Here is a 17,514-nt window from a genome sequence, read left to right on the forward strand (position 1 = left end):
ATGAGCACAGTTTTTCTACTCACCGATCAGGTCACTCTCTTAAATATGTATTCTAATCCTTTTGATTCTATCCTCCAAGAAGGCATGATGATATAAAAACATAGGAAGACAAGGCTAACGAGAAACAAGAGATCCTAAAACCTCATACAAACATCCACTTCACTCATCATCCTCACTCTCCCCGCCATCCCCAGGCAGCCCATCATCATCATCCGCACTCAGCATAACAGCCTCAATAATCTTGAGCGTCGCCTTAAGCGGCAACCCAACAACATTGTCATAACTGCCATCAATCTTCTCAACAAGAATAGACCCAAGCCCCTGTAACCCATATCCACCAGCCTTATCCGCGCCCTCTCGCGTGCGCACATAAGCCATAATCAGCTCATCCGTAACATCGCCATCAAACCGCACCGACGTCTCCTCAACCGTACTCTCAATGGCATACCCCGGATCCCGCGCACTAGCCAACGGCGCCATAGCCACAATCGCCGTGTAGACCTTGTGGTTTCGGATATCACGCAGCGAGCGCAGCATGGCCATATGGTGTGCTTCAGAGCGGGGCTTCTCGAGAATCGAGCCTGTGGACGGGTCCACGACGACCGTGTCTGCAGCTAGAATCAGGGCGGGCTCGCCCTTGACCTCATTGTTGATTTCTTGCTCGTAGACTGCTTGGGCCTTTTTCGTCGCTGTTGCTAGCACATACTCAAATGGGCTGAGGGTTTTTGATAGGTCTTCTGCGGCGTTTGAGGGGATGATCTCTATGTTCGGGAGACCCAGGAATGAGATTATGTGCTTGCGACGTGGTGATTGTGAGGCAAGGATTACGCGCTGATTGCGGAGGTTGTTTAGGGCTGGGAGGTTGAGGGGTGGTGGGCGTGGGAGTGGTGCCCCGCGGTTGGTTTTCAAGACGGGTTTGTCGTAGGCTGGGGGTGGGTCGGATTCGGTGGTGTCGAATTCTTCCATGTGGGACAGTAGAGCTTCTTTGGAGTCTGTCATGTTGGGGCAATTTGGTGTTTGTCTGATGTTTTGGGTGTTGCGGGCAGTGATGCGATGCGGGGAACTCTCTCCGTCCGCTTGTCGAGGCAGATGGTATTTGTGTGCCGTTGATCGATCTTGCAAGTATATGTAGGGATATTAAATTGGGGATCCCGACTGTCCACGAGATTCTTTATGTCACGGATTTGTGTAGAGTGTACGGAGTAGAAGTCTGCATTTGCTTCACCTGGAAGGGGCTCGGTTTCTTCGGCAGATACCAGGCGGTAAGCCGAAGCTCCCGGGTATATGTGCAGTCTATGTATATCGAGATTACACCTTTGTGACCGCTGCATTGATTGATTATATCGTCTAAATTTCCGAGACTGTAAGATATACTTTTTTGTAAAATCTGGTTGGCTACCCGGCCTAGAAACTGCATGACTGCAATTATTCTCCGTAACCCTGTCCACGTGATGCGACCGAAGTACGGCTCGGTTGAATAATTCCTTTTTGATTGAGAATAGGAATGCCAATGTGCGTGTTCAGTCAGAGCTGAAAATAATTCGAGTTCAAGCTGGCCATTGGGAAAGAAAAACGCCCCAGTTGCTTCGCAGCAACAGCCGTGACCAGATACATTCTGGTACCTAGGAGCAGAAACAAACCAGAAAAAAAAGCTTCAATGTACAATATTGAGCAGAAGTAGGAAAACAAGAAATACACAAGCCGTAGCACCGTATTGATAGTCGTTCAATCTACCGAATGCGGTGGAGGATGCGTGATTGACATCAAATCATATGCAAAGACCAGATCTGTCAGGTAACGAGGAAGCCCCGCAATTGACCATTTCGAAGATCTCGCTCATAATACAGGGGTAGAATAAATAGACAAGAAAAAGAGATTCGTAGTGTGGGTATAAGTCCATGTGGTCCAGGATTCGAGAAAAACCGCTCGGACCTCGGCACATGCCTGCAGTCCCAGAACCCTCGTATCGACCAGCGGAGGGGAACAAGGGTTGCAGGATGCCGACCCAAAGCGCAAGGAGACACCGAGGGAAATATGATCACGTTGGGCGGAAAGAATCGTCCACGCGGCCGCCTTTGCTCTCGATTTCTGCGATAAGATCGTGGCGTTCTTGCAGTTTCACGTGGATGAAGTCCACGGTCTTCTGCAGAACAATGCTCTCACTCCGGCCCTGGCCCTCCAGGCCAGGTACCAGTTCTGTCAGGCGATCGAAGCCTTCGCGAATGGCCGCGCGTCGCTTTTGCTCCGAGGCAATGTGGTTGCTCTTTTTTTCTTGATCGGTAAGTCGAGGTTTGTCCTTGTCCTGGGCAGATCCCTGCTTGGATGTTCCATTCGGCGTCGAGGACGACCGATCATGGTCATCGTCTGGATTCATCGTGGTGCTTGGTGACTGGAGGATTTTGAGAGGAACTGAGGGCACGCCGTGGGGTAGGCGCACCGAGGGTATACAGGGTTCGGGGCTCGCGGTTTCGATTGGATGGGTTCGATGACTATCGTTATTGATCTGAGTCTCGGTCGAGGCAAGGCATAGACAAGGGAGGCGATTGTAATCGGTAGGCAATGGGAGAATGTTGAAAGGAAGAGAGAGGAAGTAGACACGGGAAAGCGATAGGAAGCGATAAGGCCACAGGCCAATGCGGAGTAAAACTGGAGGCCGGGAACGGGCCTTGGCAACCTCTAAACGTCATAGAGAGGGCCCACTGAACACTTCTTGCTTTTTCTCTTTTTCATGTTAATTTTGTTCTCGCACTCTGGATTCCTAGTCAATTTTCATATCAAAGGCTAGCATCCGATCGATTGAGACTTTTAGCATACAAAACGAGTGCCGGGTCGCTCATCTCTAATCTATAACCGTCTATCTAGCTTCAACCTTGCGAAGTTACCAACGCCGCGGTAGTTCTTGTACCACCATGGCCTTCGATCCGCTCCGCGGCTCATGCTCTTGTGGTCGAAATGAATACCAAATCAATATCCCGGATGATGTGACAGACCATGCCGAAGTGTACTTCGACAGTAGCCGAGACAATCGTGGGTAAATCCAAGTTAAGCTTGTCGATCTCCCGGCTAATATCGAATTCTAGGTCGATTCCACGGCACACCTCTTTCGGCGTGGCTACGAGTGCCTCTCGGCTGGTATCAATCCCGCACTCAGTCCTTCTTCCCAGACGAATCACACTCTTCCATTCGCCGCATTCATTCGCCTCGCCACGCACCCCAAACCCAACGTGTCTTCTGTGGATACTGCGGTACACCCTTGACTTTCTGGACAGAGGATCCCATCGAAGAATCCAACTTCATGTCTGTCACGATCGGCAGTCTGCTGGTGGATGACCAGCGCGCACTGGATGATCTACGATTACTTCCTCGGGACTACGACGAGGACGCTCCCACTGATGGTATCTCAACCTCATCTGCACTAGCACCAGGCTCAGACACCGCTTCATCTTCGGTCATTGTTCCATCATCTAATGATTCTGCGGATATCTCAAGGAGTCTGCAGCACGGTAGAACTGGGGGGATCCCTTGGTTTGAAGAGATGGTAGAAGGGAGCCGGTTGGGTCGTCTGATGCGTTCTCGACGTGGTATGGGAGTTAGTGATGATCAATCGACTTCAATCCAGTGGGAATTTAGCGAATGGCATGATGATGGAACTGGTACAGGCGGGTTTCTGCAACAGGATTCGGACTCAGGCGGACACTTGAGGGGAAATAGGAAGCGGGTGAACCAGGCCGATGCTGATATTGAGTCTCCACTGAAGCGAGCAGGGTAATATCTGCAAGTTCCTATGGATACGATATGAGATTTCAACGTTTAATGTAGTAACAAAGAAATCAATGACAAAAGGCTTTCTATTTTATTTTTCGGTTTAGTATGAAAACCAGAGGACTGTGCTTATTCAAATTATCATGTTACCTAGATATATATTGTAGACCGGGGGGTATTTACTATTTAGGGGATATCTAGTCGCAGTCTCTGAGGATGTCTATCAAGGATAGGTCGCATACCTACCTCGCTTTCGACCGTGTCCGTGGGTCTTATACCTTTTTCATGGGATTTTGTGTGGGGAGTTTTAATTCGTTTAAAAACCTGCCTGTGCAGTAGTCGAGAATCCTGCTAGGATCTTTGGCATTTTGGTTGGGTGTATTTTATGTAGGTGCTGGGATTGTCTATCACATGCCACCCGCTTATTGCCTCCGATACAAGCCCATGCTGATTTTTTTGTAAACGCCAAACTTTCATTTGGCCATATCAGTTGTTATATGATGTACAATATAGCCTCAAGGCACCCGTGTTATAAGTAAGATCGACCGTGGAAAGTTTTTGGGTCGCAAAGCATACCCGAAAAGGTTAAGCGCCGTCCAGACGACACGGGGCTGAGCAACATCTTCTCTACTTCCTTTTTTCCTCCCTAGCTGTGGACAATGTACAATACTTTTTCAAGTACGGAACATGGTATACTGTGGTAAACCAAGCAAAGGATGTGGCGAGTGCAGGTCCAGAAAGATTCGGTGTGACCAAGCCCAACCGGCCTGTTCGCAATGCACCAGGGCTAAGCGGGACTGTCCCGGATATCGGGATCAACTGGCGTTAATGTTCCGCGACGAAAGCAAATCAGTAGTCCGAAAGGCGGTTGCGGCCTCGACACATAAGAATAAACAAGAGCGATCGCGTCGCACTGCAATCCCAGAAAGGAAACCTGTGCGGTCTGAGCTTGGTCTCGCGGTGGAGCAGGACTTTGACTTCAATTCTGATCCACAGCATGTCTTTCTCATGCGACAGCTCGGGCCCTACCCATTGGAGGTCCAGCCATCATATGAGCTTGATACCACCAAATATGAAGCAATCTGTTATTTCCTACGATCTAATGCCCTGCCCAGCAGTTTCTGGACTAGTGAGATCATGTCCAATTTTTTATTGCAGAGTGGGGGCCCTGCAGGTCAGAGAGCCATGAAGGCAAGTGTGGTTGCTACTGCCACGGCTATGCTCTCGCGAGTAAGAGGGTTACCATCGCTTAACGATATAGCCCGCCAGGAGTATGGATCCGCTTTGAGAATGCTTAATGCCGCTCTAGCCGACATAGAGGAGGCGAAAACAAACCAAACCTTGGGCGCTGTCATAATGCTTGCCATATATGAAGTATGGAATTTTGCATCGTTGCCCTCTCAGATGGCTGTCGCTGACTCTCTATCTATAGGTGATTACATCAAGAACCCCGGAGAGTATTGACAGCTGGACCAACCATATCAATGGAGCAACAGCTCTGCTCGATCTACGAGGCACTGATCAATTTAAGACCAGCGCCGGTCTTCGCTTGTTTTTGTATCTTCGATATCAGATTGTGAGTGTCGTCGACCACCCCTTCGATCTCAAGCTAATCCCTTGAACAGACCATCAGTTGCCTACAACGAGACGCACGAGTGCCTGAGTCGCTACTCCGATGCACAGAAATCACAATGTTTCTTGATACAGCAGAAGCTCACGGCAATCGACTAGTAATGATAATTGGGAAATTATCGAATCTCCGCGCAGACATCCACACCAATATTTACAAAAGTGAGCAGGAAATCATATCAGCAGCGTCGGCCATCGAAGCCGATTTAATTGCCTGGCTGGCAGCTCTCCCCTCCGAATTTAACTACACCACCCATGTAAGCTCCCCCTTCGACCTTGCCATTCAAAAGCAATTTCGAGGTATATCGCCATACGACGACCAATACCACGTGTACCCCACCCCCTGGGTCTGCAGTTCGTGGAACCAATACCGCAGCGCCCGAATCATCGTCAGCCAAATCATCCTCGCCCGTGTCCGGAAACTATCCGAAAGTTCCTCTCTTGCCTCATTGTCCGAAGAGCTTCGTGTCCAATGCAGGACACTGCGATCAACGATTCGGCGGTTGGCCCTGGAGATCTGTCGCAGTGTTCCGTTTCACTTCAACGTCCACCTAGTAACTAGGGAGTCTAATATCCCGCCGCCTGAAAGCTACATTGGAGGTCTAGTGCTCCTATGGCATCTGTTTGTCGCTGGAGTTGTTGAGAGCCCCCAACATAGGCTGCGCCGCTGGGTGGTCAAGTGTCTGGAAATGATTGGAAACACGATGGGTATCGACCTGGCACTTGCAGTGGCGGATATAGTTGCTGCTGATCCTGGAGTTTTACATCCTGTGACTGAGGAAGAAGACACCCTTTGAAGTGTCCAGTGCGCCTGCGCCTGGTCTGACATGCAGTTCAATTGCCCTACATGGGAGGTACTTGGTTCGGGGTATATAGCGACTGATATAGTTGTTTCTTCCATTCTTTTGATTTCTTCCATTCTTTTATTACTTATTGGGCTGAACCAACAGCATCAATACTTGTCTAATGATTTGTATGTTTTCTTGTGTTATAGCCTAGGGTTTGGGATTAGGGCACCTTGTGTGTTGGTTATCATTATGACTCACGAACTGTGTAATAAACATTAAATTAAAATACAGCCCCTGTCATACCTGATCATAGCTTCCAATAAAATTCCAGAAAAAAAAACTAACACTGGGTCAGTTCACCCTGCGAAGTACAACATTCGCTGCGCCCTGGGCACCAGGATTGCCCTATGCGGGGCTGTGTTCGCTCCGCCACTAGTAACAAAGGACCGTCTGTCTGTGCGCTTCCCAATTCCCAGAAACTGCGTTTATATGATTGGTTAAATTCAATACTAACTCTGGCGCCCAATGACCCTGCGTTACCTAGTTGTTGCTCGGGTCTCCAAGGTGGGGGCTTATACGTGAATGAGCAACATTGCTCCTCAATATCCCTGTCAGTTCCAATAGGGCTGCAGCGAAGGAAATATGCCTTATGATTTATGATGGCATTTTGCGCCTTACACATACTTTGGGGGCTTATTGTTGGATTGGAACTCGTATTTTGACCATGTGTTTGGGGTAAATCCTTGTTTGTCAGAAGTATGCCTTGGTCTATGCCTCTCTGCCCTATGCTATACCTTCTTTGTATAGTGGGTTTCACAGCAGAGCCCCTGGTAGATGTCAAACATGTAGATATAAAGAAGGTGTTTCCTGGGCCAAATCCTTTGTCTAGAACATACATTTAAGTATACCAGAGCAGCCTTCCAAACACAAGTCTATTTGGCATCTATTCCTCTCCAGCACTTCATTTAAAACATACACAATCTTCAGCCATGGGCTCTCCCGAAAAGACCTCACTATGGCACTCCTTCTCATCCAACCATCGGAAAGAGCGCAAAGAGCGCAAAGCAGGAGCAACCACCGCACCAAGAACCATAGTGACTGCACCAACACATTTTCCATCATGGTCCCGAGGCCGCGCCAATAGCTCCAATACATCAAGTGTCACAGAGAAGCAATCGTCAGACCTTCCCCCACCGTACGTGGAAGCAGCAGTCCCAACAATCAGAGTCAGCGCCCCCGAAGAGCCAGAAACCGATTCCCAATATGCCTTCCTCGGCGAATTCCACACCATCTTCCTGGTAGACGACAGCTCAAGCATGAAAGGCGAACTTTGGGACGAAGCCAAAGATGCCATCGCCGCGATCGCGCCAGTGTGCACAAAATATGACAGCGAGGGAATCGACATTTACTTCATCAACCACCGACCAAAGTCGAACATCAACTCCAACTACAACTACAATTACACCCACAGCTACAATCCCAGCCGACGTCCAAAACTCGATGCCGGCGGATACCACAACATCAGAACCGCGCAACGAGTAAGCGAGATCTTCTCCTCTGTCAGACCCTCTGGCGGAACAGGAGTCGGCAGTCGACTGTTTGATATCCTGGACCCGTACACCAAGCTGGTGGAAGCAAAGGAGACAGAGAAGCGAGCGCAAAGGGACGCATCTGGCCCGGGCTTTTTGGTTAAGCCGGTGGAGCCGGTTAAGCCGGTTAAGCCGATTAATATTATCACGATTACCGATGGGGTGTTTACGGATGATGCGGAGAGCATTATTATTAAGACGGCTCAGATGCTGGATGGGCCTTCTTGTCGTGCTATTCCATGGCAGGTTGGGATTCAGTTCTTCCAGATTGGGAATGATGAGATGGCTCGGCAGTACTTGGAGGAATTAGATGAAGACCTTGGGCATCGGTGCAATAATTTGCACATGAGGGATATTGTTGACACTGTTTCTTGGAGAACTCGGGCTGGGAGGCGATTGGAGGGGGATGGGATCTTGAAGATTGTGCTTGGGGCTGTTCATAAGAGGTTGGATAGGAAGAAGGTTAGATAGAGTACTTTGTATGGCTATGGAAGTTTACGGGTTTTAGGTTTAGGATACTTAGATTTCTTAGGATTATCATCTAATTTGATTATTTAATTATATTTTTGTACGGAGTATACGGAGTACATTATTTCCCTTCCAATCGCATATTTTGACCTACGTATGAAAATGACATATCATTTGAAAGATTAATCTTAGGAACCGCCGAGGTGGAGAATTCTCGGACATATCCCTGTGGGCTCTGTGTTAGCTCAGTGTTAGCTCAGCTGGGTTTAATCTCCACGACCAATAAGAAGACCGGACGCTTTAATTCGCTACAATTCGCTACAATTCACTATAGTTAGAGCTCGGGCCCTTGCAGCTTCCTGCAAACTGGTGATGTTTTGGTTTGGGAGAATAAAAGTATTTCGTACAGAGTATATATATCCTCCAATGATCAACCTATCTATAAATCAAATCCCTTGATGTATAACATATATAACATATAAATCAAAAATGAAATCCAATGGATCTAACTAATCGAATTTTACGTACCTTGCATGGAGATCGACGAACCACAATGATGGGGCATCGGAGGATCGCAAGCCACACCGTGTTCTGCCCTGAGAATCGGAGATCATATTCTTTTTTTTTTCTTTCTCTTCCTCTCTTCTTATAACAACGTAATTCTTACGGAGTACGGAGTAGATCAGCACGGATTATTGAAGACTCCTCGCTCCACTCCTCATCACCGCCAATTTTGTGATCGTCAAGTCATCCCCGCGCCGATCTCCTAAAAAACCTCGAATTCGCCTCTCATCCCCCCTTCTCTCTTGATTCTCTTCCCTTTCAGCCTTCAGGGCTTCATCCTACCGTTTCTACAGTTTCATCCTCGATTTCTGCCCCCTGTTTCAACATCCCAGCCTGCAGCGCTAAGAGGTCTCTTAGCGCCGGGCTCCCCTACGCAGGAACATTTCCAACCCGAGTGGTCGGCGCTTCCCTCTTCCGCTCCCTCATTGGCCAACCTTGTCGCTTTGCACCTGCATCGGGGAAATTGCACCATCACTATCGCGGTTCCTGAAGCATCAGTCTACACTTATTTGATCATTTGGGTTGGGCCCTGTGTGTCCAGGCCATGGAATTGTGATTATCTGCGTTACCCCCCAACACACCTGAAACGAACTGTTTATTCTTAGACCTGTCACTCGATTCTGAAACAGGTACAGCGTGCTTCCAACCCCCCCGGCTGTAATTATAGAACCGCCTTTGTGGAGTTGGCTTTGTGTCTGTGAGCTCTTGTGGGTTTTGTTATATAAGCTTGGGCTTTCGACTCAAGTCCCTTTTTTGGACCCTCTATAGACTGTCCTTTTGTTGCTTTCCATTCGCGTGTATTCTACTGGCATTCTGTCTTTTAGCATTTTCTTTCGTTGCTATTTTGAATTGTTGTGCATTTCCTTTTTCTCTGATTTCTTCTTTTTATCTGTGCTATTACTTGCTTTGCTCAGCGATCTCTCTTTTACTGTTATTTTTTTCTTGCTGTCTTACCTTGCGATGATCTCGACTACCCTCATGACTTTCCTACTGTGAGTGCCCCCTCAGTGCAATTGATATCTCCTTGCGCTGATCACGGTTTAGGATTACCAAACCGGAGGTCCGGTCGGTCAAGCTGCTTGGATCATGGGATAATTTCTCCAAGCAATATGTGATGGAAAGAGATACACGCGTCGGCCCAGGACACTGGAGAGGATGCCACACCTTTACCGATATCATAGGCGATGGACCAGATAAGACTCAATGGCGAACAGGAGGTCTGAAGATGGGTGGTACTTACTGGTATTATGTGAGGCTCATATTCACGCATATGAGATGAAAGAGCTAACGAGGAAAACAGTATTTGCTCGATAATGATATAGAGTATTACAACGAGGCAGAGCCAACGACCACAATGTGCCCGCTTCTTCCAGGGCAGCCCATGAATGTGCTGAACGTCCCTATCATTTTACCCGACAGTCGCGCACATGGACGCTCGGCGAGTGGCAGCTCCCAAAGATCTGAACATCTTCGGACGATGAACCCCGAAGACAAGTTTATGAACCCGCGGAAGCCGCCGCCACAGCCCCAACTTGCGCGTCTCCAGACATCTGCACCAATCCGTCGCGAACCGAGCCCTGCAGAGTCGTCGAGCAGATCTCCGATGGCCGGAATTCACCGAAGTGCATCTCAGCCGCACAGTGCCACCCGTAAAGGCCACAAGAAAGATTCACGTTCTATGTCTCCTCCGAGAGCCCGAGCCCTTCTGGCTGCTTTAAGGCAACCCGCTGAGGTGGATAGAAAGTTCGAGCCAGCGCAACCAGTGAATGCTTTTAAGATTGCACCGCAGCAACCTATTGAGAATCGCCGTGATATCCCTGGAGTCAAGATCAACGCCGGAATCGCAATTCCATCCACAAGCTCTCCTGACAAACTTGGTCCGTCTACAATTCAAAGTCGTCGTGCGATGAAAGCAGCCGCTGGAGAAACGGCAGCGGGTCGTCTTCTCACAGTGCAGACGCGTCCGGAGCCCCGTAAATTGAGTCCTCGCAGCGTAGCAAACGGAAACACCGCGCCATTTGACGAAAACCGCGCGATCAGGGACGCCCTGAAAGATATCGCTAACTCTGGTGACTTGCCCACACCAACTGCTGCGTTTACCAAAGAAAAGAGGCTGCCTACACTTCCAAACACGCCATCTTCAGTCATGGATGAAGCAGTCCGCGCCATTGACGAAAGAGACAAGGCGATGGACGACGAGATTCCACGCAGTTACTTCTCCAGCATGACAACAACAACAGTCGACTCCACCCACTCCCAGATCGTGCCTGAGTACAGCCGGTTCTCTGAATGGAGTACCGACACCGAAACCGACTACAACCCGCATGAATCAATAGTATCAGCCTCCGCATCCAACCACCGCCAGGACGAGTCGTCGACCGAAAGATGGACAACACCAGACCTCTCGCAGTCTGGCGATGGTGCAACTAATACGGACCCAAACACCCCCCCATCTCACTGTCTACTCCAAACCTTCATCTCCGAACTCGGCATCCGGAGAACTCCCTCCCTGGAGCGTCGATCTCCCCCAACTCACCCTCTCCCTGTCCACACCTGGCCTAGACTGTTCTGGGCTGGGCATCGAGAATATGGATGAAGTGGAAAGCAACCCAAAGCGTCATGCCGCCCTATTTAGCGCCCTTGAATCCATGGAGGCCCTTGCAATGTCGCGTAGCCCCAATGGATCCCCGATCATCCTCCCCCAAGTCTCCAGAGGCTCAGACACGGAGCAAAATATCTCTACCACAGAGCGGAAAGTGAGCGAGACTTCCCTGGAGCGCATTCGCTCCCGTCGCAGCAATGCCTCGTTCCAGGGGAATGCTACCATGCAGGAGTTGATAGATGAGCTCAGTTACCTGAAGAATCTGATCCAGGCTGACATGGATGGGGCTCCCTTTTGATAAGGGACTCTCTCTCAGAGACTTCTGTCTCGAATTTTTATTCTCATGTTCTTATTATCATATTGCTGGCGCTGGTCGTCGGCATTGGAGTTGTACTCCGCAAATGTATCATTTAGCTCTCAATAGAGATGAAATCATAACAAAGGAAATACGAAAAGAAAAAAAAAAAACTTGTTTTCGATGTATAAGTTAATATTCACCTAGTAGATAGTCGAAGCAAATCGATGTAAACTCCAGAGTGACGTTGGTGAATAGCAACAGATCGGAACACCAAAACACACGCGCCAAGAATCCCTCTGTATCCACCACCCGCGATCAACAGCTTCGGCCAAAAAGAACAGCGCAACACCTCAGTTCTTGAACCTCTGATGTTCCCAAAATAAGAATGGGCTGAATGTGTTATTTGTATTGAGAAAGAAACACCCATAATGGCAGTCGATGGCCCCCAACTGACCCCCGTCGGGGAGAAGTCCCTACAGGCAAAATGCAAAGCGCAGGCCGTGGCGTACTGTCCCACGATGGACCTGATAGCGCTAGCAACCGAGGACGAGGAACTACGCGTGTTCCGACTCAATGGGCAGCGAGTGTTCGGGGGTTCCTTTGGTGGTGATCCGTACCTAGGCGAGGATGAAGAAGACGGCGAGATTAGAGGGATGGCGTGGAAGGGGGATGGTGAGTTTGAATTTCTTTGTTGCTGGTTTTTGCGATATCTTTTTTTTCTCTATGATCAGATATTCCTGGCCTTGTTTGTTGATTCCACGCTCGATTATTTACTAATGCTACACCAGGTCGCCTCCTCGCTGTCGCGTGTGGAGATGGCTCGCTCCGCATCATAAGTTCCTATACTGGGAAGACGGTACACCACTACCAGACCTATCAGCAGAAAGAAGAACCATCCAATCCCACTGAGAGCCAAGCACCCAAGGCAACGTGCGTTGGGTGGGGTGCCAATTTCACTGATAGCAAAGCCGCACAGCGGCATTTGCATGAATCTGCGGGCCAGGTCTCCGTCGACGACCTTTTAGCCCCGGGAGTGTATCCCTCCAAAGCAACTACAACACTCCAAGCAGATTTACCCAGGGAACTTGCCTTGCTGGACATTGAGAGCTCACTACCAAAGCTGAGCACCCTACCTGCAACAGGAGGCGAGGACGATGTCTTTAGCTCGCGGGCGTCTCTCGACGCCATCTTCCATTCGTCGAAGGATTCCAACGACTCGGTTGATGTGCTCTCTGTCGGATTCGACGATGGTACTGTCCACCTGCGCATCTTTGATTGCTTCGAGATTGGCTCTTTCGCTGTGGGAAGCTCTCCCGGCATCTCCGACTCATGCCGTATCTTGCGACATGCTTCGCATCCTTTGAGCTCTACGCATGCCCTACTGGCCTCACCGGTTAAGGGTGATACCCGTGGTCCGCTTGAACTTGTTACGATGGATCTCCGATTTATTACGAAGTCTGGGAGATATTTGTCTCTTCTTGCGTCGAAGACTACACAGCTTCAGAATTTGCTGCGCTATATTGGTCAGGTGCAGCGGCAGATTGAGCTTGAATGGAAGAATGCTCAGGAGCTCCCTGCGCGGTTCTTGCGCAGTGTCAATGAGGAGTTGCAGGAAAAATGCCAGTGCGATTTTATCACTGCTATTTATCACCTGGTTGTAACTGGTCATTGCTTTGAGCCCATGAAAGAGTTCCTCACGGATATTGTTGGAGAAAGAGTACGTGAGCCTTGCCATTTGGGAGACGGTATGCTAATGAACGATATAGGGCCACAAGAGATGGGATAAGGCTGTCTCGGGCGGCTACGAGAATATCCGGCGACTGACACATGAGTGTCTCCTCCCGGCATTAGAACGCAGTCAGGTACTTCTCAGTCGATTGGTTGGATTGTCTAAATTTCACAAGCTAAGCGATGTCCTTGGGCTGGACACGACCAAGCTCAATGCTATCGTGGAGACACTTGATTGTCTCCATATTCTTGCGCACCGTGTTCTCACGCATGCCAACGAAGAGCTAGGCCAGTTTGCTGCTTTCTCTAGATGGCTTCGTCACGAAATCCACGTTCTTAACAGCGAGCCCTTGTCGCAGACACTCGAAGAGCTCCAGGAGAAGCGAGACTTATTCGATGTCCCTCCAACTGTGAAGTATATTAAAGGAGCATTGACCAAAAGTGCTCTACGGAACTTCATCCGCCAACTTCCTATGATCGGAGTTGTTCAACCTCCTCCCCCTCCCGCTGATAAGTGGCTTCCAGGTGACCATGACCGCTCGTTCTTCGATAGTTTCAAGTCGCTTCTTCAGCAGCAACGCGAGTCCCGGGACAAGGGCGGTGATGGTACATCTGTCGAGACGCCTAAGCTCAATGACTTGACAAAGCGTTTAGGCATCCAGTTTGAGAAGGTATTTGGGGATATTGCCTTGACTCAGCGCAGGGGAATTCTCCATCGCTCACCTTTAACACTTCACTCTGATTGCGATCAAGGGGTTATCGATCTAACCTTCTGCTACGAGGTGAGTTTGAGACTTTTGAATTTCGTCTTGTTCCAAATGCTAACTGGCACCACAGGATGCCATGGAAGGCCAGCCTTGCTCAGTATACGTCGCTACCCGATCCGTCACATCAAAACATCAAGGTCAGTCGTAGAATCGCTCTTCCGATTACAGCTGCTTATACCCTCGCAACTAGTCTATATCTACCGTGTCGCCCTCAACTCAGTTGGCGGCGTCAGCTCAACAAGTAGTACATCTCTCGCAATCCTCGACCTCCAAAACGGCGAAGTTCGCCAACTCCAATTCGTCAAAGACGACACACTCATGGTTCTCTGGCGTGACAGCAGTAAGTCACCCGCACATCTACTTATGATATTCCTATTCTAGGCTTTACATGCACAGTCTAACAATCTATTCGAACAGAAGGATCCTCCCATCTCCTCAACTTCCCCTTCCAGCCCGCCTCAACACAATCCCAACACGAGACAACCGACCCATTACCTCTAGTCCTGGACTATATTGAGTGTGACGGCACGCCATCCGCTCCCAAGCCTACTATCTCGGCCACGACCCTAGATCTCTCACCTGAATCCCCTCATGCGGGTGTCCTTATACATCTTTTTGCTCCGCATGGCCCTAAAGCGCGGCCTGTGCATGTCGATGTCAATGGAAAGAAGGGACGGCGTGCTATTTGTGTTTTATATGGGGATTATATGCGATACGAGGTTTTAGACCTGGATGCTGCCATGGGCGAAGATGAGGACGAGGAAGAAGATGAGGATTACCAAGAGGGGGATGAGGAGGACGAGGAGGAAGTTGATGATGAGGAAGTTTTCGACAGTGATGAAGAGAATAATGAGAACTAGGATCACATTATTATATGGGAGGCTGCATCTTTCACAGGATATGGTAGATCAACACTGCACCACTATTATGTTGATCTGATCTCTTGGCAGATCAACTGGCAGAAGGAGGCAAGATCCAAGATCGTAGCTCGCTCTTTTTGATAACTACTATTCCCCCTTTCCGCTGCTATTGGCCATCGGACTATCGGCTTTCTATAATGGCATCAAAATGGATTGATATATCCTGGCGGTAAGCTTTAGAGAGACATAAAATCCAGTGAGATATTCCGATGGGTATGGTTTTAGAGCGGACAAACCCAGGTTTGAGTGGGCAAGGCAACGGCTGTATAGTATACGGCAGGTTTTAGATGTCATCGCACCAATATAATTTGTTTACCATCTATTTACTGCCTTGTTCTTACCTATATACTCAACCCTAGATATGATTCCTCGGCTTCTCCATTGGATGCTCTTTTGGATGCTCTTTTTAGGTGTATAGGAAGGCATTAAAAAATGCATATTCTGTGCAAGAGACCTTTATATATGTAAACTTTCTAATTTTCTCCGCCCTACTAGTTCCCTTCGATTTCGTGCAGAAATTGATATTAGTGGAAAGTGCATCCTTTCCAAGTTGGAAGGTGTCCTAGCAGACGCGCGTAAACATCTACTAGAGAGCCACACTTTGACCCTTCAGCTAAATTACTTATTTTGTGTTTTAGTAGTTAGTTGTTTTCTTCCTGGTTTTTTTCTCATTGGTGGCCCTTAGGCTATTATCGTTTTCTAGGAATTCTTACATCAGTTCGGACCGATATCCAAAGCCCAAAATACCTGCTACCGCTACACCCGAAGCACAAATAGTTTGAATTTTATAGCCGAAAGAATTCCAATATCTCTGCAGAATTTGATATCCACTTCTCCCGGCAGTCATCGACTAAAGAAACCAGCTTTTCGTCCCTCCCAACAACCATCCATTCATCTGCGCTAACAGAATTCCACAAAGGAATATTGCTTGGCAGGGGGAACTGAAGTTCACCTGCGGTTAGCAAAGACCATACTGCATTATTATCCCTGTGAATTCCGTCTCTTATACTAGAGCTGCTTGCCCTCCCACAGACCTTGTACAAGGCTATATTAAATTGTTTGATTTCCTCAACGCAAACCCAGACGAACGAAGCTAAGTCAGCTTCTTCATACTTGGCAATGATGTTCGGATAATAGAACATGCCTAGGGTTCGACAACTTCGGACAAGATCTTCGAGTAATCCCAAATCAGCCGGGGGAAGAGAGACCTTTAAGTCGAGATCGACAGCAGTCTGGCTGTTGACAAGAAAAGAGAAGATGATATGTAATAGGATAGCCTGGTACATTGCTATTGGCCATGCACAGCTACCGGAAGCTCCAGGTGCTACTGAGGCATCCCATTTTTCCTATCAATCAAGTCTTAGTAAAGCCGGCACATGGTGTGGGGAATATTATTAGTGGCGCGAACCCTTTGATCTCGAAGAGCCAAGTCAAGTTTACCGTGGAGTTCCACTGCTGCTGACTGCGCAGACGGTTCCTTGGTAACCCACAGACCTATAACAATCATTGATTGAACCAGGAAGGGTGTTTCACGGCGTATGTCGAACGATCCTTTGTGGATGAATGGCCAGGAGGGGTGAAAAGTCTCAAAATAAAGACGGATGTAGTGCTCTTCCTTCTCTGTATTCTGTAATTGTGGCTGATCATGCTTCCTGCTCGATACACGATGTGTTTCGGATCCGGGAGATTGATTCTCTACCGTGCCAGTAGGGTCGTTGAAAGAGCACTCAATCTTGCGACGTAAACACTCATCACAGGGCACACCTCCTTCGCACCGAGACTTGCCTGCATGACAGCTCTTACAAGCTCGCTGCGCACGCTTGAGAGGTTCAATTATTCCATGGCGCTGACGGACATGGCGTCGAAGTGTGTCACTGAGTTCAAGATGAGTTAGAGTGAGCGTTTACAGAATGAGTATATGAAGAAGCTATGTAGATACCTTCGTCCAAATTGTCTACCACAATTGGAACATAGAAATGCCTGCTGCTGAGAGTGTTTTCCTTCGTGGCGGTGCAGGTGCTCCTTGCGCCGGTAGCTGGCGTTGCAACCAGGAAAACAACACTTGAAGACATGGGAATTGTAGGTAATTGGATATTGCGAGAGATCTAATTCATTCCCAAGGCTTGCCATCAGGCGAAAAACTGGGATGTGATGAGTGCAATGTCGATGGAAATGGCTCTCGGGGGCCTGGAAACATGTGATATCATCCGTGAACCGGCGGACGCTATTGGCTGATTAGGTCCACTACAGCGTACGACAAGTTACAGCGACATGCTGGACATAAAGTATAGATACTCATTACATATATGGATCTCTAGCGTAATACTCTAAATAATATCGCATGCTAAATATGGAGAAGTCCTTTTATAGAAATCATCTGAGCTGTTGCGGTGTACAGC

General features: G+C 48.6%; 8 protein-coding genes across 8 annotated transcripts; 5 read left to right on the top strand and 3 right to left on the bottom strand.

Annotated features, from left to right (window-relative positions):
• Window positions 1–159: 159 nt before the first annotated feature.
• On the bottom strand, window positions 160–999 carry N7487_003693 (nucleotide diphosphatase; the record flags this gene model as incomplete). The annotated part of the gene is made up of 1 exon (XM_056871440.1): window positions 160–999. One exon carries the CDS (start codon window positions 997–999, stop codon window positions 160–162), a length of 840 nt encoding a protein of 279 aa, XP_056729160.1.
• A 1,039-nt stretch (window positions 1,000–2,038) lies between these two features.
• Window positions 2,039–2,374, bottom strand: N7487_003694 (transcriptional regulator family: Helix-loop-helix; the record flags this gene model as incomplete). The annotated part of the gene is made up of 1 exon (XM_056871441.1): window positions 2,039–2,374. The coding sequence occupies one exon, from the start codon at window positions 2,372–2,374 to the stop codon at window positions 2,039–2,041; it is 336 nt and encodes a 111-aa protein (XP_056729161.1).
• A 535-nt stretch (window positions 2,375–2,909) lies between these two features.
• N7487_003695 (uncharacterized protein) lies at window positions 2,910–3,769 on the top strand (the record flags this gene model as incomplete). Its single annotated transcript, XM_056871442.1, has 2 exons — window positions 2,910–3,027; window positions 3,081–3,769. 2 exons carry the CDS (start codon window positions 2,910–2,912, stop codon window positions 3,767–3,769), a joined length of 807 nt encoding a protein of 268 aa, XP_056729162.1.
• A 680-nt stretch (window positions 3,770–4,449) lies between these two features.
• Window positions 4,450–6,188, top strand: N7487_003696 (Zn(II)2Cys6 transcription factor; the record flags this gene model as incomplete). The annotated part of the gene is made up of 3 exons (XM_056871443.1): window positions 4,450–5,136; window positions 5,195–5,338; window positions 5,388–6,188. The coding sequence occupies 3 exons, from the start codon at window positions 4,450–4,452 to the stop codon at window positions 6,186–6,188; spliced, it is 1,632 nt and encodes a 543-aa protein (XP_056729163.1).
• Window positions 6,189–7,168: 980 nt separating this feature from the next.
• N7487_003697 (uncharacterized protein) lies at window positions 7,169–8,239 on the top strand (the record flags this gene model as incomplete). The annotated part of the gene is made up of 1 exon (XM_056871444.1): window positions 7,169–8,239. One exon carries the CDS (start codon window positions 7,169–7,171, stop codon window positions 8,237–8,239), a length of 1,071 nt encoding a protein of 356 aa, XP_056729164.1.
• Window positions 8,240–9,760: 1,521 nt separating this feature from the next.
• N7487_003698 (uncharacterized protein) lies at window positions 9,761–11,700 on the top strand (the record flags this gene model as incomplete). Its single annotated transcript, XM_056871445.1, has 4 exons — window positions 9,761–9,792; window positions 9,845–10,049; window positions 10,101–11,135; window positions 11,200–11,700. The coding sequence occupies 4 exons, from the start codon at window positions 9,761–9,763 to the stop codon at window positions 11,698–11,700; spliced, it is 1,773 nt and encodes a 590-aa protein (XP_056729165.1).
• Window positions 11,701–12,128: 428 nt separating this feature from the next.
• Window positions 12,129–15,055, top strand: N7487_003699 (uncharacterized protein; the record flags this gene model as incomplete). Its single annotated transcript, XM_056871446.1, has 6 exons — window positions 12,129–12,372; window positions 12,489–13,417; window positions 13,467–14,210; window positions 14,266–14,332; window positions 14,386–14,535; window positions 14,613–15,055. The coding sequence occupies 6 exons, from the start codon at window positions 12,129–12,131 to the stop codon at window positions 15,053–15,055; spliced, it is 2,577 nt and encodes an 858-aa protein (XP_056729166.1).
• An 845-nt stretch (window positions 15,056–15,900) lies between these two features.
• Window positions 15,901–17,245, bottom strand: N7487_003700 (Zn(II)2Cys6 transcription factor domain-containing protein; the record flags this gene model as incomplete). Its single annotated transcript, XM_056871447.1, has 3 exons — window positions 15,901–16,461; window positions 16,524–16,989; window positions 17,055–17,245. The coding sequence occupies 3 exons, from the start codon at window positions 17,243–17,245 to the stop codon at window positions 15,901–15,903; spliced, it is 1,218 nt and encodes a 405-aa protein (XP_056729167.1).
• Between the last annotated feature and the right edge of the window lie 269 nt (window positions 17,246–17,514).

Source organism: Penicillium crustosum (assembly GCF_028827405.1).
Source record: "Penicillium crustosum strain IBT 35664 chromosome Unknown utg000002l_segment0_segment0, whole genome shotgun sequence".
NCBI lineage: Eukaryota > Fungi > Ascomycota > Eurotiomycetes > Eurotiales > Aspergillaceae > Penicillium > Penicillium crustosum.